Source organism: Mus caroli, chromosome 7 (assembly GCF_900094665.2).
Source record: "Mus caroli chromosome 7, CAROLI_EIJ_v1.1, whole genome shotgun sequence".
In the NCBI taxonomy this organism is placed as follows: domain Eukaryota; kingdom Metazoa; phylum Chordata; class Mammalia; order Rodentia; family Muridae; genus Mus; species Mus caroli.
This window is the reverse complement of record NC_034576.1, coordinates 69,138,933-69,164,053: the sequence shown is the minus strand read 5'-3', so window position 1 is coordinate 69,164,053 and position 25,121 is coordinate 69,138,933. Positions and strand designations below refer to the sequence as shown.

The window sequence follows — 25,121 nt, the reverse complement described above, 5'->3', positions numbered from 1 at the left end:
GGCTGTCCTGATGGCTGCTCTGGTAGCTAGCTGTCCTAGTGGCTGCTCTGGTAGCTACCCTGGTGGCTGTCCTGGTGGCTGTCCTGATGGCTGCTCTGGTAGCTAGCTGTCCTAGTGGCTGCTCTGGTAGCTACCCTGGTGGCTGTCCTGGCAGCTGTCCTGGTGGCTGACAGGTCTTCTCTGCCATCAGAGCATGCTTTGTGTGTTAGCTCTCCTCTGTTTCTGGTTCCATCCAAAAACCACTTCTTTGGGGTTTTGTTTTTTAAATTTCATGTGCATTGATGTTTTGCCTGTCTGTATGTATATGTGTGAGGGTGTAGGATTCCCAAGAACTGCAGTTACAGACAGTTGTGAGCTGTGATGTAGGTGCTGGGAATTGAACCCAGGTCCCCTGGAAGAGTAGCCAGCGCTCATTTACACCTCTCCAGGCCCGCAAAACCACACATTTTAGCACCATCTTTTAAAGTTGATTAGAGATTAGAACACAGTCTTAACGAGTAGAATCCATCTCGGTACACTGATTCGATAAATTCCTTTCAAATATTCTATTTTCAGCTGTGTTTTGGATAACTGAGGCTTCTATAAAATAATCTTTTTGTGAGTTACTTATTTCTGGATATAAATTATAGTTTACTATATCACTTAAAGTAATCTAAAATGATTTTAACCCAGATACTTAACTTGGTGTTCCAGTGCAGGCTTTGTAAAAGGCCCCGGGGAAGTAGACATTGTGAGGGGTGCAGAGATAATGCCACCGTGTGGCTTGAGGAAGCCTAAGGATTTATGGGAAGATCTCAAATAAACTTAGGACCTGGGGGTCTTACTTGAAAGGAGGAAGTGTGCATAGCTTACAGCTTTTTGGGACCCGGCAGACTGTATGCTGATTTATACACAAACCTGCCCAACCTTTTCCTAAAGCCTACAAATACACAAGCTTGAACGTGCACAGTCTTTCTTACCATTTAATGCAGCTATTACTTGGCAAATCCATGCTATTGCTACAAACAAAGATATGATTTAAAAAAAAATAACTCTAAAGAACTTTAAATTAATTCTGCTCCCAGTTGGTTGCTTTATATAATTCTGTGTTCTGTTCCCCACTCCAGGGCTCATCTATAAGACATCCAGGGGAGGGGGTCGGGGAAGAAGTCAGGCGAGACGTTACCTAAGACCCTTAGCATGTTGGGATTGTATGATTTTGATTTAAGCCTAATTTGTTACACTTCCTCTCCCGGTTAGATATTTATCAACAACGACTGGCACGAATCCAAGAGTGGAAGAAAGTTTGCCACATATAACCCTTCAACACTAGAGAAAATATGTGAGGTGGAAGAAGGAGATAAGGTGGGTCTTCCCCCTCCCCCTTTTCTAAGTAATTCAATTAGAGAGTAATGGAGCACAGGGAAGCTGTATGGCTTGGCTGTAAAACATGTGGGCCCACCTCCAGGTAGGGCCAGGGCAACCACAGCAGCCGGTCGGTATGTGCAGCGCAGTCACAGCCTAGCGTGGGATCAGTTACAGATGGTCCTCTACAAAGAGTCGAGTCTTTGATGGATGTTTCTCCATCTCTGAGGATGACCTCAGCTGTCTTCATCACACAGCTAAAGGGAAGGTTTTTATCAATTATTTCAACCTGTAAGCATTAAAGAATCTTTCCAGAAGGCATTTCCTGCTGGTGTGTTTCACCAAAAGTAGCGTTCTGGCAGGAGACACTTAAAAGGGGGTGGGGGCTGAAGGGTGGGGAGGACGCTCCCAAATGATCCCGGGAGTAGTGATGATGTCACGTGACTGCTCAGTTTCGGGGCTAGTGGAAACTCACATGGTCCGGTGAGGCTGTAGTCTGCATAGACCTTTTGCCTGGTGTAAGATCTCCTTTATCACATGGGCATGAAGGAACTTCTACATGCACCCTTTGTGCATGTCAAAGCCATCAATAGAAGGGCCCCTGATGATAGCAGCCTCCTACAGAGGGAAGGAAAATGTGGCTCTCTGCTTAACCACTGAAGTGCTGGGTGGACTGCCTGCCTGCCTGTCTGCCTGCCTGCCTCCATCTTTCCTTTCTCCTTTCTTCCCTCCCTCCCTTCATCTCTTCATCCCTTCCTCCCTCTCTTCCTCTTTTCCTTCTTACTTTCATTCCTCCCTTCATTCCTCCATTCCTTCATTTCTTCCTCCCTTCTTCTCACTCCTTTTCCTTCCTTCTCCTCTCTTCCTTCCTCCTCCCTTCCTCTTTTCCTCCCTCCCTTCATCTCTTCAACCCTTCCTCCCTCTCTTCCTTCATACCTCTCTTTCTCCCTTCCTCCTTTCCTCTCTTCCTTCCCTTCTTTCTCCCTTCCTCCTGTCCTCTCTTCATCCCTCCCTTCCTCCCTCTCTTCTTCTCTTCCTTCCTCCCTCCCTCCTTCCCTTGCTCCCTCCCTTCCTTCCTTTCTTCCTTCATTTCTCCCTTCATTTCTTCCTCCTTCCTCTCTCTCCTTTTCCTCTCTTCCTTCCTCATTCCTCCCTTCTGTTCCCATCCCCTCCCCTCACCCTTTCTTTTCCCTTCCTCCATTCCTCCCCTCCCCCAACTCCAATTCTGAGATGGCATCTTGCTTTATTTCCCAGACTAGTGGAAAACTCCTCGGCTCTGGGATCTTCCTAGGACTACAGATAGGAGACATATTTGTTTTCTCTTTGGTGTTACAGGTCAACCCTGGGGCCTTTTGCATGTGGGGTAAACACTCAGCTCCTTGTTGCTTGAGATGGTTCTCGCTATTTAACCCAGGCTGGCCTTGAACACTTGATCTTCCTGCCTCCACCTCCCACGTCAAGTGCTGAGGTCACAGATGTATACAGTCACCACTGCTAGACAGATGTTTGTTGTTTTTCATTTGAAACAGTATTTCTCTGGGTAGCCCTGGCTGTCCTAGAACTCGCTTTGTAGACCAGGCTGACCTTGAACTCACAGAGATCTGCCTGCTTCTGCTTCCTGAGCCCTGGGATTAAAGGTGTGCATCACCACTACCCTGCCAGATTTCTGCCAGATAATCTGTGCATTGGTGAGGCCAAGCGGGTAGAATAAAGGTGAAGAAGACTGGAGTTTCCTTCCACAACTGCCATTTTTTTTTCTACGTGCACAGGACACAGTGGCTCGCCTGCACAGACTGCATAGATCCTGCTCCCTGTGGTTCTTTAGACTGAAAAGCAACGAAATGAGGGGGAGCTGGGGAAGAGCTGGGTGGGCCTGGCAAAGGGGGCAGGCGGCCCATAAATCTCTGGCAAGTGCTGGCTCTTCCCATCACCTGAAGGAGTGCTTGGCTCTGTGCACCCAGAGACAGAGGCTGCCCTGGCCTCCACTCAGAAGCCGGAACAAGAACCACGCTGTCCAGCATTGGAGATGGTCTTGGCAGAGGCCTCTCCTTGACTGGAGTACAGCATCAGTTACCTGCCACATCACCCCAGGGAGACACTCTGCACCAAGCCTGTCTGTCTGTCTATCAGCAGCCAGCTCCTTAGAGCCCATTCCCCTGAAAGGAGGAGAGGTGACTCTCCTCCGCATAGCTCACACTCTGTCCTTTTAAAAGATAAAGGGCAGAGGCAAGGCTCAGTTGCAGGAAGCTTGTCCAGCACATGCTAGGCTCCAGTTCAAGTCTGAGCTTAAAAAAATATACCACAAAGCCCTGTGGCTGTCACCCTTCCTTAAGTGCAACACGTAGTGTAGGTAGGGACCTGGTGGTCTCTGTGTGCGTTGTAATGAAGCTGACACATGGAGAATCTTTCTTAAAGTTTTAAGTTTTATTTTACTTATTAGCATGTATATAGCATGTCTGTGACTTGGCGACACTTTCTGTGTTCACCAGGAGGTCAGAGGACAACTTTTGGGAATCGTCCCTTTCTTTCCATTATGGATTCTGGGGACTGAATTTGGATCACCTAGCGTTCACAGCAAGCACTTCGCTGGCTGAGCCATCATCTCTCTGGCCTGGGAAATCTTTTAGTCTTGAATCATCAAGAAAAATATTTGAGGTGAACAACTGTATAAAACATTAATACTTAGCCCATACAGAAAAACTAAAACCAACTTACCATATAAAGAAAAAAAAATCACTTGAAAGCCCCCAAGTCATCCAGGGAATTTAAAAAACGTGTTGCTTTGAAGCTCTGGGCTGCCCCCTCTTTTCTGGGTTCCACGGCAAGACGCTGTTGTGTTGTGTGCCCTCAGACTGCGGTTGCATGAAAAGCGACACATTCTCTCTGTTGTTTTGCCTTGCAGCCCGATGTGGACAAGGCTGTGGAGGCCGCTCAAGCTGCCTTCCAGCGGGGATCCCCATGGCGCCGGCTGGATGCCCTGAGCAGAGGCCAGTTGCTGCATCAGCTGGCTGACCTTGTAGAAAGGGACCGTGCGATCCTGGCTGTAAGTACGGGCACTGGGCAAGTATTGGGGGGAACTGTCCTCACTGCCCTTGTCACTGAGGGATCTGTCCCCGTGGGATGCAGCTGGAAACACTTGAGGTGTTTGTTTTGTGTGGCTATGGGTCTGTTTGGTGTTTGGGTGTGGGTAGCAGGTGTCCCTGCCTCAAGACTTCCTCCTTATCATATTGAAGTCAGGCGTCCTCCACTGCAGATCAGCCTCTCGGTCTAGCTGTGTCAAGGAAAGGATTTGCCTCCGTGGTTTCCAGACTAGAGACATTCACAACCAGTCCCCAGAGGCTGGGCTCGCCTGACCTTACCTGGACATTTATGGAGTAGCTGTTTTCTGCTTCCCGTTAACTTCCTTGCAGACATAATTCTAACCTTGTCATAGTTCTGTTAGTCTCCCCTTACCTGGGGTTTCAGTCATTTGGAATCACCTCAGCTGAAAAACACTACATGGAAAATCCGAGAAATAAGCAATCGGCCTTGCATCCCCGTGAACTGTTATAATTTATAATTTAGTAGCTACTTCTTCTCATCTCTTATGGTGATTTGCAAGCTAAGCCTTTCTGTGGAAATTCAGTATAGGAAAAAAATGCAATATGAATTTAAGGGTTAGGTGCTACCTGCAGATTTCAGTCATCAAAGTATAGGTGCTGGGAAGATGTGAGGGCACAAATGACATTGTTTCCAGAAAAATCAAAGTCCTTGCACTATCCGAATGCATCCCTGTATCGTCCCAGAACAGAACAGCGGTGAACACACGCAGAATGGTGCTGGGGATGAGATTTGGTTAGAGAAGATGCACAGCATGAAGGGCCTAGGCTCAAATTCCACCTTTGCCACTTACTAATTACACGCTAGTTTCTTAGCTGCCTGAGATGTGTTTCTTCAGTCAAATGTCACAGATAATGATACCAAGTGCTGTTTGAAAAAGAGCCATTTAAAGTCATCAGAGTCCCCAGCATACAGTAAGCGCCAAAGAGGAGATAGCTATTAGAAAGAATAGCTATTAGACTGATGCTACATGAGACCCAGGCTCTGACCCAAGCTGCCCCGCCCCCCTGCTGGCCAGTGTCTTTTAGAGATCTTAGCCTCTCTGCTAGGAAAGAGGAACAGGAAAGCAATACAGCCTACCCATGGGTGTACACAAAGGCTGCACGGCTGGGAAGGCATTGAGAAGCTGGAAGTCTGTGGGTTAATAAGATTCAGCCCTCCTTTGGTCCTGAGGCAGATGACCAGAAGACATTACGGGGTCACAGGAAGTCTTTTGTTTTGAAATGTTTTAGTCAGTATTCTTTGTGTGGTGCGGGGCGCATCGTGTGGGTGTGCACATGCCACAGTGTCTGTGTAGAGGTCAGAGGACAACTTTCAGGAGTAGCTTCTCTTATTTTACCATATCCATCCCAGGGTTCCAACTCAGGTTCTCAGGTCTCGGTGGCAAGCACCTGCACTGGAATGTAGATCACCAGCCCCACGGGGAGTCTTGAAACCATCACGACCTTCACTCTAGCTGATGTACAATTCAATTTCCTGGTTAAAATTTTGTTTCAAACCTTGAGGCCCAGTTTGTAGGTAGGGACATCACCTTTTTGGTCTTTGATTCAAAAAAATTAGGAAAGGGTTTTTGGTTTTGTTTTTTGGTTGGTTGGCTGGTTTTGGTTTTCTGATGTTGAAAATCAGGAGAATAGCCACCCTTTTAAAGAACACAATCAGCCAGGACCCTTGAGTTGCTTTGGTCCTGAGCTTGTGGACTCCTGGGGGCTAGGGGAGCTCTCCTTGAGAGGGGTGTGCAGATACCTTGAGCTCTGTCTCCTTCTCCCGGTGCTAGGCCTTGTATTCGCAAGGATGAATCTAAGTGAGAGTGGCTTCCTCCCAGGGTAAAAGCTCCAGAGAGCCTCTGGTTTCTTCCTGCACTGAAAACCAGCCGCACTGTTCAAGCTGCCAAACTGGCTTTTTCAAAAACATTTCTGTTTTCCCCTGCATGAGCTCATCGGTCTGCAATGAGTACTAATAGCAGGCTGAAGAGGATGTGCCCTGGGTAACCCTCCCCGCCCTGTCCTCAAGTGTCAGCGACATCCATGACAGTGCGTGGCCACCTTTCTCTCCTGCCCCACTGCCCTGGCACTATAGCATGTTCATAGCAGACAGAAGCAGGTGGGGGGATGGGGCCACCACCCAGCGCACCACTCCTGCCACTACAACCTGGTTGCCCACAAGAAATAAGATCCAGCTCTTGGCCCCAACATTAAAGGGCCCCGAGAATGACTGGGAAATATGGCTTTGAAAACTCTAACCACATCATAGGAGGGCGCCCCTCGCTCTCCACCTTGATATGGTTTCCTGCATTTTTGAGTAGCAAAATGCTTTATTCTGTGATATTCTCATGCCGGCTCAGTGGTTTGATGGAACTGGGTGTTTATTCTGTGTTCAAAGTTTGGAAACAGATGTTGGGGCCACCATGGTTCATGACTTTTCTAGTTCTGTTGAGGAACCTAGGCCCAAGCTCTGGCCCTCTGGGTGCTCATTGCCGTGGGTGCCACACAAGGCTCCTCCTTGATAGGAGGTTAACCTTTGAGTTTGGGTGCCATTTCTGGACCCTCATTTGCAGCCCGGGCACACTGGCATTTGGGGCAGCCACACTAGCAGCTAATTGTCCTGTAGCATCTGAACACTAAGGCACACTAAGTTTTCAGAAGGTTGCATTTTTCTCTTCATATGCTAAAGAAACTAACGCTGGGAGTGGGAGGTGGCCGCACGTCTGAATCCCAGCAGTAAGACAACCACCAGCTCCAGTCTGGGGCTGACACTTCATTTCTCAAGCTCGGGCCTCTACCTGAACTCCAATCTCCTCCTCCACCACTCTTCTCTTCCTCCTCCTCCTCTCCCTCCTCCTCTTCCTCCTCCTCCACATCCTCCACATCCTCCTCCTCTTCCACATTCTCCTCCTCCACCAATCTTCCTCTTCCTCCTTCTCTCCCTCCTCCTTTTCCTCCTCCTCCTCTTCCACATTCTCCTCCTCCACCACTCCTCCTCCTCCTCCACATTCTCCTCCTCCACCAATCTTCCTCTTCCTCTCCCTCCTCCTCTCCCTTCTCCTCTTCCTCCTCCTCCACATCCTCCTCCTCTTCCACATTCTCCTCCTCCACCACTCTTCCTCTCCCTCCTCCTCCTCCACCTCTTCTTCTCTCCTTTTTTTTTTCTTTTCTGCATGTGGAGATGGCTACCTCTCCTAGTTAGAGTTTCTATTGCTGTAATAAAACACGACAGCCAAAAGCAACTTCAGAAGGAAAGGGCTTGTTTCAGCTTAGAACTTTCAGGTCCTACTCCATCACTCAGGGAAATCAGGGCAGGAACTCAAGGCAAGAAGTAGAAACCATGGAAGCGTGGTGTTGACTGGCTTGCTCAACTTTCTGTCTTACACCTTTCAGGACTACCTGTCCAGGCTTGGCACTGCCCATAGTGCGCTGTGGACCCTCCTTAATTAATCAAAACATGCTCCCATAGACTTGTGTACAGACCAATCTCTGAGGGCACTTTCTCCCCAAATGACTCTAGCTCCTGTCAGATTGACCGAACCAGTAGTCAGAACATGTGAGTATAGATGTGCATGCTCAGGTCATGTGTGTGTGTGTGTGTGTTTAGGTCAGAGGTCAACATCATATGTTGTTCCACAGGAGTCACACACTTCGTCTTTTTGTTTTTTTTGTTTTTTGTTTTTGAAACAATTTCAGATTGGCTTAAGGCTCACTAATTAGGCAAGGCTTGCTGACTAGTGAGCTCCAGGGATCTGTCTCTGCCTTCTTCATGCAGGAATTACAAGAGTGTGCCACCATTACCTGGCTTTTCTCAAATGTGGGTTCTGGGGATTGAACGCAGGTCCTCATGCTTGCGTGGTAAGCACTTACCAACTGAGCTTTCTCCTTAGCTGCCCCTCCCATTTAAAGAACTTTCAGTCTAGCATAAATTTATTGTGAACTGGGCTTTGTTTGTACTCATTCTTTACAAGCAACCCAGAAAATTCAAGTTACTGCTCTACTAAGCAATCTTGCCTAAATTAATGATTTCAATCTGTAGGCAATGCTTATTGGATGCTTTCCACGGACCTGACTTGTAGGCTCTGGACTTACAGCATGTATTATCTCATTTCAAAGTCAGGAAGTTGAGGCCCAGAAAAATAAATAAATAAATAAATAAATAAATAAATAACCACCTTGTCCAAGGCTACCAAACCTGAGGTAGAAATCCAGGAAGGGAAGCGGATGGATGCCGTGTCCCAGATTTACCCACAATGCTCCATCTTGCCTTATCACAGAAAAGAGCAAGAATAGACAGATCCCTAGCTTCATGCACGTGGGGGCTGTCTAGAGCCGGGGGTCTTTGGACATTGCTGCAAGTATAGGCTTCTCCTCAGAAAAATGAAAGTGGACACAAATCCACAGAGGCCAAAGGTACAGGGTACTGGGTGTCATGCTGGTCTCCAAGTGGTTGACGTTCAGGGCAAGCCTCAGACCCTCAGACCCAGCCAATTTCTGTCACTCTTTAGCAAGTCTGAGTCTCTCCTCCTTAGGAAGAATGAGGGTCACCAAGCACCCATCCAGTGCGTAAGGGAAAGCTGGTCTGTCTACCAGTTAGCATCTGGACAATAGCACTTCAGGAAGCTACTTATCTGAGTGTTGTGTTCCCCGATTGCTTTAGTTCACACACCAGCCCCAAGAGGGTGAAACTGATAATATCTTCCTTTTACAGCACAGGAAACTGAGGTAGAAGACATCTGAGGGCTCAGCCAGCATCAACCAGAAGTGACGATTCCCATGGCTAGGGAGATGGTTCAGTCAACAGAGTGTTTGCAGCATGAGCATAAAGACCTGAGCTTGGATCCTTGGCACCACATAAAAAGCTAGGCATGGCAGGAGGTAGCTGTAAACCCCACAGCTAAGGAGATGGAGATAGGAGGATCCCGGGGCTCGCTGGCTAGTGAAATCGGTGCACTCCGGGCTCAAAGAGAGACCTTGTCTCAAAAAAGTAAGGTGATGAGGAGCTGAGACGTTCCCAAGTACATACACACCCATACGCATGTGTGTCCACACACTCACGGATATGTCCATACAAACATGCCACACACAAAGGCTGCGGTTGTTTCTGTTGATTGTCTCTGAACTAGATGTCAGATGGAAGAATCCTGACTATTTCAAGTCTTCCAAATGCCCAGGGACAGCCACTTGACAGGTGAGAACTAGGATCCTGGGAAGTTAAGGCTGGCTGGTGTTCAGCCACAGCGAGTCACTGGGCCTTGCTAGCCTTAGTAACTGAACCCTTATCAGTATCTTCCAATGGGAACAGAGGCAACCAGCATCCAGTAAGACACAGGCGAGTGTCTTGGGAGTATAGCCCTGGGTTGGAATGAGGAGGCACCTCCCTTCCTGTCTCTAGCATCATCTAGCTCCATAAAGATTTCAGCAGGAATTCAGCCCTAGGCAATGTGACGAGCACAGACTTTCTGTGAGGCCAGATAAGTGGATGTTTCAGCACAGTGCTCCATAGGGCTGCTTGTGTGAAGGACAAAGGGGCTTCTTTCACCCAGGCTAGAAATAGAAAAGAATCCCAACATTGAGCAGCGGCACCCAAGCATAGTCCGGCTAGCTTGCCCTCCCTCGTCTGTTTCCACATCCGGCCAGCAGCCTGCTTGGGAAGCCTTGCAGTGTTGTGCTGGTGGCCTGACACCCCTGAGCTCCATGGTTCTTTCCAGTGCCACCCTGACCAGCTCAGCTGAGAAGGAAAATCCAGAGTCTTCCCTTTCCGTTTTGTAAAAAAAAAAAAAAAAAAAAAAGCCATCCTCTTGCCAGCCAAATTTCTGGAAGCTCCCTAGGGGTGCACGAATTCATGTGTCTGGATGGTACATTGGAGACTGTTGCACTCTGGATGGAAGAACAAATGCCAGGGCAGATGGCACACAGCGCATGTTCAAATGAGCATCGGTGGAGACAGTGCCCATGTTCACCAGCCCCCCACTCCCCGCTTCAGGCACCAGGCAATAAAGGGGGAGGGGTCAGTCCTTGCCCATAGCGGGCAGGTCCATTTCAATGTAGAGGCAGGTTTTCTGAAGTGGTGTGGAAAGACTGAGGTCTAGAGAGCTATGCTCTGTGCTTGTGCTGTCTCCTGCACTACTTAACAACCGGAGGAGGAAGAAAAAGCTATGTCTACAAAAGATGCTGCCTTGTTCCTGCAGACTCTGGAGACCATGGACACCGGCAAGCCATTCCTTCATGCCTTTTTCGTCGACCTGGAAGGCTGTATTAAGACCTTCAGATATTTTGCCGGGTGGGCAGACAAAATCCAGGGCAGGACCATCCCCACAGGTGAGCCTGCACAGACTCCAGCCTTGCTTGGGTCTACTGGGGGCCCTGTCTTCTCCTCCCCCCTTGATCTTTCCTCTGCAGTGCGACTGTCCCATGGGCCCTGTCCCCACATGGACCACAATGATTCTTCTTCAAGGGCACTCAATTCATGTTTTGAACTTGAGCCCAAACCACTTCTTTGTGTTACAGATAAGAGAGATCTGGGACTCTTGAAGGCTTCTCTATTTATTTCTTTTAATTTGACCCAGTGAAATTCTTTTTTTGTTTGTGGGGTTTTTGTTGTTGTTGATGATGGTGTTGTGCTTTTGTTGTTGTTTTTGTTTGAAGACAAGGTCTTTCTATTAGCTCCAGTTTGTCCTCGAACTTGCTATGTAGACCAGACTGGCTTTGAACTCCCAGAGATCCACCTGCCTCTGCTTCCCAAGGCTGGGATTAAAGGCATGTGCCACCACACCTGGATCCATGTGGACTTCTTAACCACGATTGTACTCTTCCCCTATGCCACCTCTTTTCCAGATGACAACGTTGTGTGCTTCACCAGGCATGAGCCCATCGGGGTGTGTGGGGCCATTACACCAGTGAGTAAGAAAGTGTTCCTTCACAGATTGTTTCTGCTCACAGCAGCAGCCCCTGGCTGGGGACAGGCAGTGGGCCCAGGGCTTGACGCCTGAGGGCTCCTAAGATAGTTCAGGGTGTTCGGTAGGAGGCACAGTGGATTCCAGCTGAGTGGTCTGAGTGCTGCTTCTCTGGGACAGAGTCTCTTAATTGGGCCTGGGACACAGGAATGTTTGGTCACCCAAGAAGTGGGCTTTGCAAACAGTAAGACCTGCCTGGACAAAGACATGGATCAGTGGCCCTCCTCGGACAGAAACAGAGGAAGGCTGGCAAGTAGGAACTCAGGCTAGGATAAGCACACCTGGGAGATAGCAGGTTTCATTCCTGCAGCCTGGGACACTAAGGAGCTGAGCCCTGCAAAGGTTGAGGAACTTGGCCCTGCCTATCTGGGAAGCCCTGGGCCACTTCCACAGCAGCTGAATGAATGAGGACTGAGGAGACAAGGGAAATGTCACTCCTTTGGCAAGCATTTTGGAGAGAATAAGAAGACACAGAGGGTAGACCTCTTGTCCATTAGCATCCTCCAGGATCAGCCGAGCAAGCACTAGACTACGGCAGTCCTGCATACTCCAATGCTACCCTTCAAAGCCCAATCCAGGCCATACAAAGGAAGCATCCACAGAAGTGGCTAGGCCCTGGGATGCGGGCACAGTGGACCTAAGCCTCAAGGCCCCTTTCTTGTTCTCTGGCACAGTGGAACTTCCCCCTGCTGATGCTGGCCTGGAAACTGGCTCCTGCCCTGTGCTGTGGGAACACCGTGGTCCTGAAGCCAGCTGAGCAGACCCCTCTCACCGCTCTGTACCTGGCCTCTCTCATCAAAGAGGTAAGGAGTCTGACGAGGAAACAGCATGTATTCTGGATAGATCCACACACCCAGGAGCTAGGCATTATCGAAAGCAGTGACAGCAGCCAGCCACCAGCTCACTATGCAGAAGGAAGGGCATGACTGGTTAGCTTAGTGACTGTGCACATGCGAGTTGATCTAGAAGCTGCTATTCCTCACCACGGACCTCATAAGAACCCGCCTCTCTCATTAAGGCATAAACCAGTAGTTAGCTCTCTGTGTTTTATCTAGAGCATTGCAAGAGGGGGCCAAAAAACGAGATCTCCAAACCCCATGGGTCCTGGGCTTAGTGGCCATGGGAGGTGGGCAGGGTGGCCTTGCTAGCTAGCTAGGTAGTTAGTTGCAGCTGTGTGCAGGTCCCCAGGAGCCTTTCCACTGTCTTCCCCACCCCAAGGGAGCCACAACTCAGGGAAGCAGTGGCCTAGAGGGACACCTGCCAGACACACCTGGCAACATATTTCAGCCGTTCCATCATCGGCTCACATGTAGTGAAGATTGAAAGAACAGGAAGAAAGATGAGCTGGAAGAAAGGCGGCCATTTCACTCCCAGCTGGACTGAGGCAGCGGGGTGGGATACCGGTTGAGGGAGGCTGGGGCTGCTGTAACCAGCCAGGACACACCTTCCTCTCACTGACCACACATGCTTTCATGCAAAAGAGACGCTAGGCTCTAAAATCACAGCTGTTACAGAATAATGCCCAGGAAACTTAAGAGTCAAACACTGTACCCTCAACTGACATTTTAAAAATAAAGTCTTAGACAAGACCCTGTGCTGGGAATGGCACACCTCATTAGGTTGGTCTTGTTAACAGGGAGGTCTCCTGTGTGTGCATAGCCTGAGTGTGAGTATGGGAATATCAGCAGTCCCTTGCCTCAGCAAGTGCCAATCCTGGATGAGCCCAGTGGGGCCAACAAGGAGAAGGATGTAGCTGTAATGGAGTAATTCACTCTACTCTCTCTGGCGGCTACCAGCCCCAATTTTCTAGACTCTCTCGTGTGCGCGATACACACACACACACACAGAGAGAGAGAGAGAGAGAGAGAGAGAGAGAGCCTTATATTTAATATGCCTTAAATGGCTGGGCATTTCCAAACCTCCCCATGACTAACACACCTTCCCATTTGATATTCCTGAATTATTTCTTTTTTTTTCTTTTTTTTTAAAGATTTATTTACTTTATGTATATGAGTACACACTGTAGTTGTACAGATGGTTGTGAGCCTTCATGTGATTGTTGGTAATTGAACTTAGGACCTCTGCTTGCTCTGGCCAACCCCACTTGCTCCGGCCTAAGATTTATTTATTAGTATAAGTTCACTGTAGCTGTCTTCAAACGCACCAGAAGAGGGTATCAGATCTCATTATGGGTGGTTGTGAGCCACCATGTGGTTGCTGGGATTTGAACTCAGTACCTTTGGAAGAGCAGTCGGTGCTCTTACCCACTGAACCATCTCACCATCCCCTGAATTATTTCTTACTAAAACCTATATTCCATCCTGGTCGCCCTGAACCCAGGCCTACAGCCCTACCAGGGCCATGATTCTGACTCTTACTTGTTAGCAGTCTCCCTGTCTTGCACTTCACAGGCCTGATCTTTCTGCTTCCCAGTGTGAGGGCTCTAAATCCTTCCTCTTCCCTTGGTTTCCTTGCCTGGGAAATCTAAAGTCCCACCTCTGTCTCCCTGCCCTGCCATTTATTTATTAGTTAGAACCAGCTGTGGACCGGGACCCTCAGTGTCTCCCACTCAGGATTCTTGTGCAATTTGGGAACCCATAATGCAAGCATGAAGCCAAACTCACAACAGAAGGATTTCCCATTTTACCTGGGCAGAGTACGATCTGACATTGGCTTGGCAAGGGCATAGGTGTGTGTCTGAAGAGGGGGTGATCAAGATATCTCTTCTTCCTTCAACACACACACACACACACACACACACACACACACACTCTCTCCCCAACACATCCCCACCCCCCACCCCAAACACACACACTGGCAGTCTTATCCAGGACGGCCACTGCCACCTAGTGGTATCCTTGAGCCTTTGCTTCGGGACCTGCTAGGATGATAGACTCTTCCTGGGTGTGATCAATTCTCTCACATGCCTTCACCCGCAGCCAGCACAGAGGATTAGAAAAACAGCAGTGGGGTGGGGCTGCTGCAGCTGATGTGGGTGCATCCTGGCCAGCTTGTCACCCAGCTGCCCTCTGAGGATGCTGCTTTGCTTGGGGACTTTACAGGGCTACAACTCTTGGCCACTTGCATCTAGGTTTGTAGTAGGTGCTGTCTGCCTGATCCTTTGATGCCGTTTTTGTCCCTCCCAGGTCGGGTTCCCTCCGGGTGTGGTGAACATTGTACCAGGCTTCGGGCCCACTGTGGGAGCAGCGATTTCCTCCCATCCGCAGATCAACAAGATAGCCTTCACCGGCTCCACAGAGGTAAGCCCTATCTGTGAGCTGCTGGCAGAGACAACAACTGCTCCATTATTTGAGACCCACCGACGTTTCCTTGAGAAGCTCAAATACTATTTGCTTCCCTTTTTCTAAACCTATTCGCAAACTATTAGAAAAATTTTCCAGTTCCCAAACTAAATAAATAGCTAATAGAGTTTGGAAGCCTTAGGGGAAAAAAAATAACTGAGAGATAAGATAAAATAAAAATGTAAAAGATCCATATAATAAACAACATCATTAAAACCAAGAGATGATAAATAAGCTGGGAGAAAACCAGTTGTACAGCATGTAGCTCTCCAAATGTTTATATATCCTTCATATGTGAAGAGTACCGACAAATCAATTAAAAAAAAAAAAGAAGACAAGCAAAATGCTACCTACCCCAGCCCTGCCATCCCTTTTGGCAGCCAGGGTGAGCATCCTTAGAGAGTCCAGTAAGAATTAGACTCTGGCCTACAACCATCATTCCCTTGCATGGTATTAAACAGGTCCTGGCAATGTGGACACAGTTCTCCAGCTTAAAGTCTCCCAGGTCTTTCCCAGTTCTGAGGTTCTTGGTACCTGGCTAAACTTGTTGACAGGATGAGTCAGGAGGCACACTAGGCCAGCCCTGCATCCAACTGAGTACTCAGGTCCAAGAGAGACCCTGTCAGGGTATGTGGGAGGGTGGTCCTGTGGCACTCCCTCAGCTACCGATTCCCACTCCTCCTCCCAAGGTGGGCTCGGTCTTTAAAGGGTTCTAGAGAACATGTCATATGTCATCTTTGGTGTTTCCCTGGCTTGACAGTCCTCTCAAACCAGCACCACCTCCATATCGGGCTGGCAGAGTCTCAGCTGTGACTAGTAGGAGTGCCAGGTCACCCAGCATGGTGCTCCGCTGCAGTGGTCAGCCTGGTAAACCAAAGCTGGGTAACAGTATGATGCATCATGCCTGGGGTGCATCACTGAGGCAGGTGACCAGGGTGCCCAAAGCGTGCCTGCACACGTTCACCACATCTAAGAGTTGACAGAGCCTAATTGTTGCCCTGAAGGTTGGAAAGCTGGTCAGAGAAGCCGCCTCCCGGAGCAACCTGAAGAGGGTCACACTGGAGCTAGGAGGCAAGAACCCGTGCATCGTGTGTGCAGATGCTGACTGTGAGTCACTGGGGCTATGCATCTCTCCTCGCCTCCTGGTGTGCATTCAGGACCCATACACATACACAATGGGATGCTTTCCTCATGAGGCCTGCCATTGTCCCCTACAGGCCCAAGCCTGTAGAGGGCAGAACATTGCTGAGCTGTGCAAGTATGTGGCTTACGGGTACTGCAGGGTCTGCACCTGAAGGCTAAGTTCACCTTCCTGCCCCTAAGGAGATAGAAGAGGCTGTGGGGAGTCTGTACACAGGGTCTAGTCTCTCCTACAAGGCCCCTTCTGGGCTAGGGAAGGAGGAGGCAGGCTCCCCACGCTGGGCGTCCAGTTTTCTATTTTCAAGCCACTGAGGCTGCAGTCTTCTTGGGCTCTTGAAAGAGTTGAAGTGTTTCTTTCTTCTTTGTCTTGGGCCTGACACACCAGCTGACACACCAGAGGACAGCCTTGCTGACCCTTCAAAACACAAAACAAAAACATGCTCTGGGTGTCACTCCTGTGTGGCTCTTCCCTGGCACACAGCTGGGTGCAACTTGTGCCTTGCCAGAGCTGGGTGATGCAGTATTAAAGTGTGTGTATGTTATTGTTGGTGCTTGTGTCCAGAAGGGGGCAGGAAGGACCATGGTGAGCATTCATCCTCTGATCACTGGGTCACCTACCAAAAGGTGTGGCTCCTCGAGACCTGAGAGCACCCATGCCTTAGAGAACAGCCTCCCCACTGTCCCCTCGTGCCAGAAATCCCTGCCGCAGAGAACAAAGGCTTTCATTCCACGCTCAGATAAGACTGGAATGGCACGTAGCCCTGAGAAATGATAACACGGATACCACTTGTCACTAAGAGGTGAAGGACCGGTTCCTTTCCCTAAAGCTGACTTTCAGTGGGAGAGAAGAGTGAGGAAGAACTCTTCTTCCCAGAGAGGCTGTGGAGAGGAACTGCCCACCTCTGGTCTGAGCAATGCTGCTCCCAGAGTCACTGGAACAGTTTTGTATTAAGCCCTCCTGTGACTCACACTTAGGGTCCCAATCCCCCTTCCCAAAGAGCCAGTCCTGTTTTGTGTTGCCCCACCTGCTGTCCCTACACTGATGAGGGGAACCCTATGTAGGGGCTGGTTTTCCAAGGGTCATGAAAACAGAGCCTGCTCCCCCTTTTCCTTTGGCCTCCTCCTCCAGGGAGTGCCATTCTCCCAAATTAAATCCTGACATAATGTTCAGGGTGACATGCAATACTTTGCCACTTCACTCATCCTTCCTGGTTCCCACCAGGGACCAGAAAATTAACTGATGTCTTCAGGAGGGGCCACGCTAACCTGGCCCCTGGCCCAGATGCAGGGGTGGGGTGCAGGGAGGTCTGAGATCCTTGTGAGACTGTCCTGGTCCAACCCTGCTGAGATACAGTCCCTCTAGGGACAGGAAAGCTGGGGTGGGGAGTTCTATGGACAGTTAAACTGGAAAGTGCTCTCACTGGACACTCATTAGCATATTAAAGGCACCAAGAGAGCCCGAGTCTCCAGACTTTCTTAACTCAGACTTGGTGAATCTAAAAATCCTTCTCCCCATCCTCTCCTTTGGGAAGCGCCAAGAAAGAAAAATTAGTTTCTGAAATGCAGTCATCTGGGCCCTGTTTTCTTGTGGGGGTAATTAGAGTTGCAGCTGTCAGGCCTGTTGTAACAACTTAATCGCTTCCTCTTGCCTCCCCCGACCCACCCCCAGTGGACTTGGCCGTCGAGTGTGCTCACCAGGGAGTGTTCTTCAACCAAGGCCAGTGCTGTACAGCGGCCTCCAGGGTGTTTGTGGAAGAGCAGGTCTACGGGGAGTTTGTGAGGAGGAGTGTGGAGTTCGCCAAGAAGAGGCCGGTTGGAGACCCCTTCGATGCCAAAACGGAGCAGGGGCCTCAGGTAACCCACCAACAGACGGTGTCCCCACGTGTGGTGCTTCTGCGGGGACTGAGCTAGGCAGAAGCATGGTCACAGACAGGATTCCCCCTCCAAGGAAAAGAACTGGCTTGTGCTGTCCACTCAAAGCTTTTCTTTAGAAGCTGATAGAAAGAACAGTTTCTGAGAGGAAATGGAGCGGTATCCTCGTGGAATCAGGGAGGACCCAGTGCATCCGGGGCACGAGGCTATCTGCAGTAGCCATATCGGGAAGCCTTCACAGCCTTCTTGATATGGTGACCTTCAAAGCGGGGGGGATAGAGAGAGTTCCCTGAACCCTGCCGAAGAGGGAGACAGTCAGGGCGATGACTGATAAGCTTGACTCAAGGGCCTGCAAGGCCACATGCATTATTGCATGAAGTAACCCGAGGGTGAAGAGACTCTAGGGATTGGGCTGTATCCTGGGCAGTGGGAACAGGTTTCTGCAAGCCTGGTTTGGGAATGGGAATAGCTCCAACCAGGAAGTTTGTAAAGCACACGCACATCTCCACTGCAGTAGAGAATGGTGGCAACTCTGTTTTTGTCAGACTCCTGCTTAGCCCTCAGGTTTCCAGTCATATCCATGACTTACTCCCTGCTGTCTATCCCAGAGGCACACTGAATTGGCACCAAATGTTTACACAGGATATTTTTGAGCCCAAAGGAGGCTCTGTGTTGTTTGTTCCAGCCCTTAGTTTTCTCATCTGGGAAATGGGAGTAAATGGAAGTTACAGCATCACCAGGAAGAACTCAGCAAAGGCAGATGCCCCGACTGGCAACCCTCTGACCTAGAAGATGCACATCCCCACGTGATTTCAGGGCATCCTTGTCAGTTTTGCTTAACTATTCTGTGTGGATGCTGGCTGGACAAGAAATGGAGGAGGATTTTCTGGCCAAGGCGACACCAACCTTGACTGCAGCCCATGTGCTCTGTGGCTCTGGTGTCACATGTCCCTGGTGGGGAAGCTGTGTGCATTCCTCATGCCCAGCCTCAACCACAAACTCTACAGTCCTGTCACAGGGTAGCCCATGGTCTCTGTGCACACATGACCACAAACCAGTACTGAATCCACAAATTGTAGCATTGAGCTGGAATAGGTGGGAAACATTTTCTCCTGACAGTTCTCTCCTTTTCTTCTCAAATCTCTGGTGTGACATTTCCGTGGTGTGGGTCAGGGAGGGGCTCTCTGTCCATCCCACCCGGGCTCTCTGTGCACAGTCCCTGTGGAACTCACTTACATTGTCTAACCGGACACTAGTTAGGATCCTGTGAATGTTCTTACCCCTCCCCCTCTCCACAGACCTGTAAGGTTTTACTCTGCAAGGCTGTCCAGCTGCCTAAACGCTCTTGTGTGTCTCAGGCCTGTGGAAGAGCTTGCTGACCTAGGGGCTGGGGACTGGAGTCTGCTTGCTGGAACATTCCATCATCTTTTGGGTTAACTTGGCAGCCGAGCAAGGAAGCCACCTGGCCTGCTTGGGATCCGGAGGCGTCCTCTGCAGAGGTCCTGTGGGGGCCATCTTTTCTCACTTCTGGTGCTGTGCCCTGCCCTGTCATTTCCCTTCCTGCCAGATCTTCCTTCCTGTACTGTAGGCACCAGCTGACATTTCACGGATGGCTATTAGATTTAAACAACGTGTTTATGAGGACTCATCGGGGGGAGTGGAGCATGGGTGTGTAGGGGTTCTGACAGGGACCCACGCTGCCTGCAGAACAGATGGGGTCTGCCGGTAGAACTTAGTTCCAGCCAGCCAAGACCTGAGGCCTGATGAAGTTCCGCCAATGAGCTATGTTGGCCCCCTAGGAGGAGAGAGGGGTTTGGTTACATAAGGACTCCCCCCTCCCACATTTAAAAAATGTTTTTAAGTGACATTTATTTATTTAGTTTGTATGTGTATACATTTGTGTATGGGAGGAGGGATGCACACAGCAAGGATCTGGAGGCCAGAAGCCACCTACTTCTCCTGTGTGGATCTTTGCTAGGCCCAGGATTCAGCTCCAGTTGTCAGTCTTGACAACCAGCACCGTTATTCGCTAAGCGTCTTGCCAGCCCATCTGGAACTTTTGAACCAAGATGTGGTTCACCCAGAGAAAGGTGGAGAAGGCTGGGAACAGAACGTGTTTGGGTTTCTGTCATTACTTTTTGTGGGTATGCAAGCATATTGCTCTAGACCCTAACCATGTACAAAGGACTGCAGTGAAGGGGTTCACTATCTCCACTCCCACCCATCCTCCCCTCTCCCCTCATCAGGGCTCCTGTATGGCCTTTATTCCTGGAGTTCCCCTCCAGGATTTCCTTGCAAATGTGATTATGTGCTTGGATTTCCTCCCCATCTCTGTGTGCAAGAGATCATGTTGGCTTCACTATTTGATTCTTTATTGTTTCTTAGGAAGAATCTCAAAGAACTTTCTGGGCCCGAAATGGGTTTATTTACTTTTTTTGCTCTTTTTCTGTCTGTGGGTATTTGTGTTTGCATGCATGTGTGTTTGTTCAGGTGTGTGTGCAGCCACGTGCACATATGTGTGCACATATATTGTATGTTTGTATGGAGGCCGGGGTCAAGGTCAGGTTCTTCCTCGGTTGATATCCACCCTATTCTTTCAGACAGGATCTGTCACTGAACCTGGAGTGCGCTGAGTGGGTGAGACTAGCCGACCAGCAAGCCTCGGGGAGCATTTGTCTCCACTTTCCCAGTGCTGGGATTATAGGTGTGGGTCACTATGTCCAGTTCCTCTGCCCCCGCCCCCATGGATGCCAGAGAGCCCAAGTCCTCACGTTTTACTCACTGAGCCATTTCTCTATCCCTGGGTTTTGTTTTTTCCCATTTAATGTTTCTGGAATTTAACCCAGCCTCCTATCTGGATGTCTCGGTAACCTTTGTTGCTTAAATTCTGTCTCTCTCAGCCTGGGACGGAAGGAGCGGTCGGTCAACCCAGTCACAATAGGAACATGTGTATTTGAGGAAGAAGACAGGAAGATCGTCTTCCCTGTTGAGCCATCCCCAGAAGGGGTGGCCTTTTGATATCTGGGTGTTAATAGTTAATAATAGTTGGGGGACCAGATAAGGGTCCCCCAACTGGGTGTTAATCTGTGGTGTGTGGCCTAGGGCACCTTCTAGCCAAGGAGAGAGCAGAAGGTGGAACTTTGCTGATCAGCAGTACCCAGACCCTACTGTGAGGCTCAGTCCACTGTTCCCAGGGGTTTTGAGTCCCTGCTCCCTCCTCTGCACCATGATAGGATAATTCCAATGAGAGCCTACCCTCATCTGCGGTGCGCAGTAAGCAGGGCAGAGTTGTCAGGCAAATGCACCACCACTAGACTTGAATTTCGGACAAACTGAAGACACCTTAGCTTAAGTATATCCTGAATAGCTGTTTGGCATATCCTAAAAGCCACTGTGTGTTGTGTTTCTGATAGTTACGTTGAGCTGGGCATCCCGTGTTTACTTGTTAAATCCAGTAATGGAAGCAGAATGCTGAGACTTGAGAGGATGCAATCATTCCCGAATCTGCTTCACCCTAAACCTTACCTCACAGCATGAGGAGGGGAACCAGACTTGAGTAAGGCCTCAGGATGGAGGTGAGGATGGACGGCCTCCCTGTGGCCCTGGTGTTCCAAAGGGTGTGTTTGTGCAGGAGAGGACTCTCCACCCACAAGGCTCTCTGCTCTCTGATCTAGGACTTGGACAAGGACACAGAACAGAGAAGGACCTGCTGACAGTGCTGAGGGCCATTGAAAACACGAGACCACAGTCCCCTCCTGGAAGAACGTAGTTATAATTCCCTTCTGTGTCTTGCAGATCGACCAAAAGCAGTTTGACAAAATCCTCGAGCTGATTGAGAGTGGGAAGAAGGAAGGGGCCAAGCTAGAATGTGGGGGGTCAGCCATGGAGGACAGAGGGCTGTTCATCAAACCCACGGTCTTCTCAGATGTTACGGACAACATGAGGATTGCCAAAGAGGAGGTAGGCATGGCTACAGCCAAAACAGAGGCCCCGGGAGTCCTCCAAAGAATTCTAAGGCTCCAGGTCTCTCAGAAGGATTCACAGGGCACACAGTCTCATTGCTGGGTGGCTCTGCTGTCGCCTGGGGTTCTGGTGCTTTTGGCAAACCCCAAAGCCTGCAGCAGCTACAGTTACCCCAGTCCTGTTTTCATCCTTGCTTATGGTCACTGGGTAGCCGCAGCCCAGTTTCTTCTGCACAGTTACACGCACAGCCCAGCTCTGACATCTCTGAGACTTTCGGGTATGAAGAGGCACCAAACTATGGATTCAGGAACAGTGGCCACTTCCACTCCTTAGACCGTTCTTAAACAAGTATCCCTGTGAGGCCTAGCTATAATTCTCATTGATTTTTCTGCCACATTTGTTCTTGAGAATGACGGGGATTAAGCAGACCCCCATGAAGGTGTAAATCTCCCTTTGCCTCGTACTTCCTTTGTTAGGCACAAGGCAGCTGTTCCTGCACAGAAGGAGTAAGAAGGGCCCAGTCCAGCAGTTTTTCAACCTGTGGATCAAACCCTCACTAGGGGCAGGGAGGAGGAGGGAGTCAAACGACACTGAGACCCTCTGAAAGCAGATATTTACATTATGATTCATAACAGTAGCAAAATTGCAGCTATGACGTAGCAACGAAAACAGTTTTATGGTTGGGGGTCGCCATAACACAAGGAGCTGTATTGAAGGGTTGTGGCATTAGGAAAGTTGAGGTCCGCTGGCCTAGACCTTCTGGAGCATGTGAGGGGGGTGGACATGGGCTTCCCTGTGAGGGGATCTGATAGTTTCTCCTTGAGATGTTGAAAGGTCTCTCACCTCTCTGTGGAGGCACAGAGCTCTATGCACTTCTTTTAAAAAGTAGTTTGTTGTTGCTGCTGTTTGGTACATTTCTTGATGTTTGGTACATTTCCCGAGGAAGTAGAGAAGCCATTTCCAGAGGCTGTGCACTGTCCTGGCGTGTAATCCCACCTGCTGCTGAATCACACACAAGCTCCCTTCAGACTCTCCTCTAAATGGGCAAACGTGCAGCCTCTCTCTGCTCTTCTTTGCTGGATGACTATTGTGTCAATCTGTCCCCTGGGACTCACTATAGAAATAGTTTAGGTATCTTTATTAAGTGACAGAAAAAGACACCAGGAATGAGCCGAGAGTGGTGACTCCTTTAATCCCAACAGCACTCAGGAGGTAGAGGCAGACAGATCTCTGTGAATTTTAGACCAGCTTGGTCTATAAGAGGGTTTCAGGGCAAGCAGGACTGTTTCAGAGAGAAATTGTGTCTCAAACAAAACAAAACAAACAAACAAAGAAAACCCCACCAGGAAAGCAGCGTTTATCCACTTATGAACACCCTTCCAGAGAACTTTCCAGAAAGCTAGCCAGTGCTTTCCTTTGGTACACTCTGCTGTATATGAGTCTTCCCAGAAAGCCAAGGCTGAAGGTTCTCAGAAACACTGCTGGCATGAGGGGACATAAATACAATGTATATTTTGGATTATCTTTCAGTTTTTGTTCCGTCTGAATTCCCTATTCAAATTTCAGTTGTCACACAGTTATAGAGGTCTCTGGGGTTCTTTTTCTTGGGAGGAGAGGCTCTCAGACTGTGGAAAGCCATAAAAGCTGGGGTGTCTGCTTAGGGCCCGCAGCCCCATCCTCACTCACATATCTCCCTCCCTGTAATTAATCACAGATTTTCGGACCAGTGCAGCCGATCCTGAAGTTCAAAAACCTGGAGGAGGTGATCAAAAGAGCGAATAACACTGACTATGGACTCACAGCAGCAGTGTTCACTAAAAACCTGGACAAAGCCCTGAAGCTGGCTGCTGCGCTCGAGTCGGGGACAGTCTGGTGAGCTGAGCACACACACTGAAGCTTTTGTGTTGTCCGAGCAACCAGCTTACTCGTTTCACTTTCCCAGTTTCGTCAACAGAGGTTATGTGATGTGCTCTCACTGTTAAGGGTTCTGTTGATCGCCTTCTGAAATGGGTACCCTGTGGCCTTAAGTCTTGCATGTTTCACATGAAGAAATCAAGGCCTAAAAACGAGCTGGAGTGACTGGTCCAGCATTACACAGCTAGTGCAGTTGACTCTCAGTGTTGAACTGCAGAGAAGTGTTTCCTTGCTGAGAGACCCAACTCGATGGCTACTCAAGTGCTTTGTATGTGCAGGTAGCTTAGGCACATCTTCCAGATGGCTGGCTGGCTTGTATTATCCATTTGTCTGTCTGTCTGTCTGTCTGTCTGACCACCCATCCATCCATACATCTATCTACCTCATTATCTAGCCATCTAGCCATCCATCCATCCATCCATCCATCCATCCATCCATCACCCATCCATCCATCCACCCCCCCATACATACATACATACATACATAATACATACATACATACATATATACATACATTGATCTATGTATCCCATGCTATCACTCTGACCCAGGACCCGGAACATGCTAGAAAAGCATTTTACCACCAAGACACACCCCATCCTCTCCTGCATGCACCTACATGTTTTGCAACACCTAATACAATGCTGTGTTGATATTTGTTGTACAACATTGCTTAGGGGGTAGTGGCAAGAGAAAAAAAAATCCTGCACAAAAACTTTGGGTTTGAAGTTGGTTGAATTTGAGGGTGCAGAGCCTGTGGTTATCATGGGTCACTGGGCATAGCTGAGGAGGCTCCAAAGCCTGGACCCTTGACACACTGTGTCACACCATCTCTCTGATTTTGTCTCTGATGGATTCTAAAGTCCACACATAACAAGCTGCAAGGTATGGACATGTATCCCTTCTCGCTGATAATTCTGCAGATAGATAGATAGATAGATAGATAGATAGATAGATAGATAGATACTCATACCCATCTTCCAGATGGATCAGATGAGACTTAAGGAGGTTGAACAAGCTTAGAGTCACACAGTCTAGGAAGCAGAGCTCTGAGGTCAGACCTGCATCATTTCATCAGCTAACTCATCCCCTAGCTCTCCTCCTCAGTATATTCCAGTTGTAGTTTCTGGCAGGAAGAACAGGAAGCAAGGGTAAGGAGCACACAAGGAGTGTGCTGTGCTCAAGCTATTGAAGCACACTGGGCATCATGATGCTGCAGTGTCTTAAGATACAGGGGAGTGTTCTCCAGGTAACCCAGGCATCTTTCATTCTTGCTCTAGGATCAACTGCTACAATGCATTTTATGCACAGGCTCCATTTGGTGGCTTCAAAATGTCTGGGAATGGCAGAGAACTGTAAGTATTTCTGAACCCTCATTGTCCCCTCTGCCATGAAGGCTGGTGGTCCCTCAATGGAGGCTGCTCCTGATCTCTCACTTCTTCCCTCCCCCCTTCCCATCCTTGCCTTCTTCTAAGCCCTACAACCAACCTGTAGCCTCAACTTCCTCTCCTGCCCAGTGCCATCACCCTAGGGACATTCTACAGTTCTTA

General features: G+C 49.2%; 1 protein-coding gene across 1 annotated transcript in view; it reads left to right on the top strand.

Moving 5' to 3' along the window:
* Aldh1a3 (aldehyde dehydrogenase 1 family member A3) overlaps positions 1-25,121 on the top strand; it is a 34,864-nt gene that overhangs the window by 4,146 nt on the left and 5,597 nt on the right. The window contains exons 2-12 of the mRNA XM_021166690.2: positions 1,240-1,344; positions 4,247-4,387; positions 10,616-10,745; positions 11,262-11,323; positions 12,055-12,183; positions 14,527-14,640; positions 15,687-15,789; positions 17,492-17,676; positions 21,490-21,654; positions 23,372-23,529; positions 24,852-24,926. Coding sequence (XP_021022349.1) covers positions 1,240-1,344; positions 4,247-4,387; positions 10,616-10,745; positions 11,262-11,323; positions 12,055-12,183; positions 14,527-14,640; positions 15,687-15,789; positions 17,492-17,676; positions 21,490-21,654; positions 23,372-23,529; positions 24,852-24,926 — 1,367 coding nt within the window. The remainder of the gene's footprint in view (positions 1-1,239; positions 1,345-4,246; positions 4,388-10,615; positions 10,746-11,261; positions 11,324-12,054; positions 12,184-14,526; positions 14,641-15,686; positions 15,790-17,491; positions 17,677-21,489; positions 21,655-23,371; positions 23,530-24,851; positions 24,927-25,121) is intronic.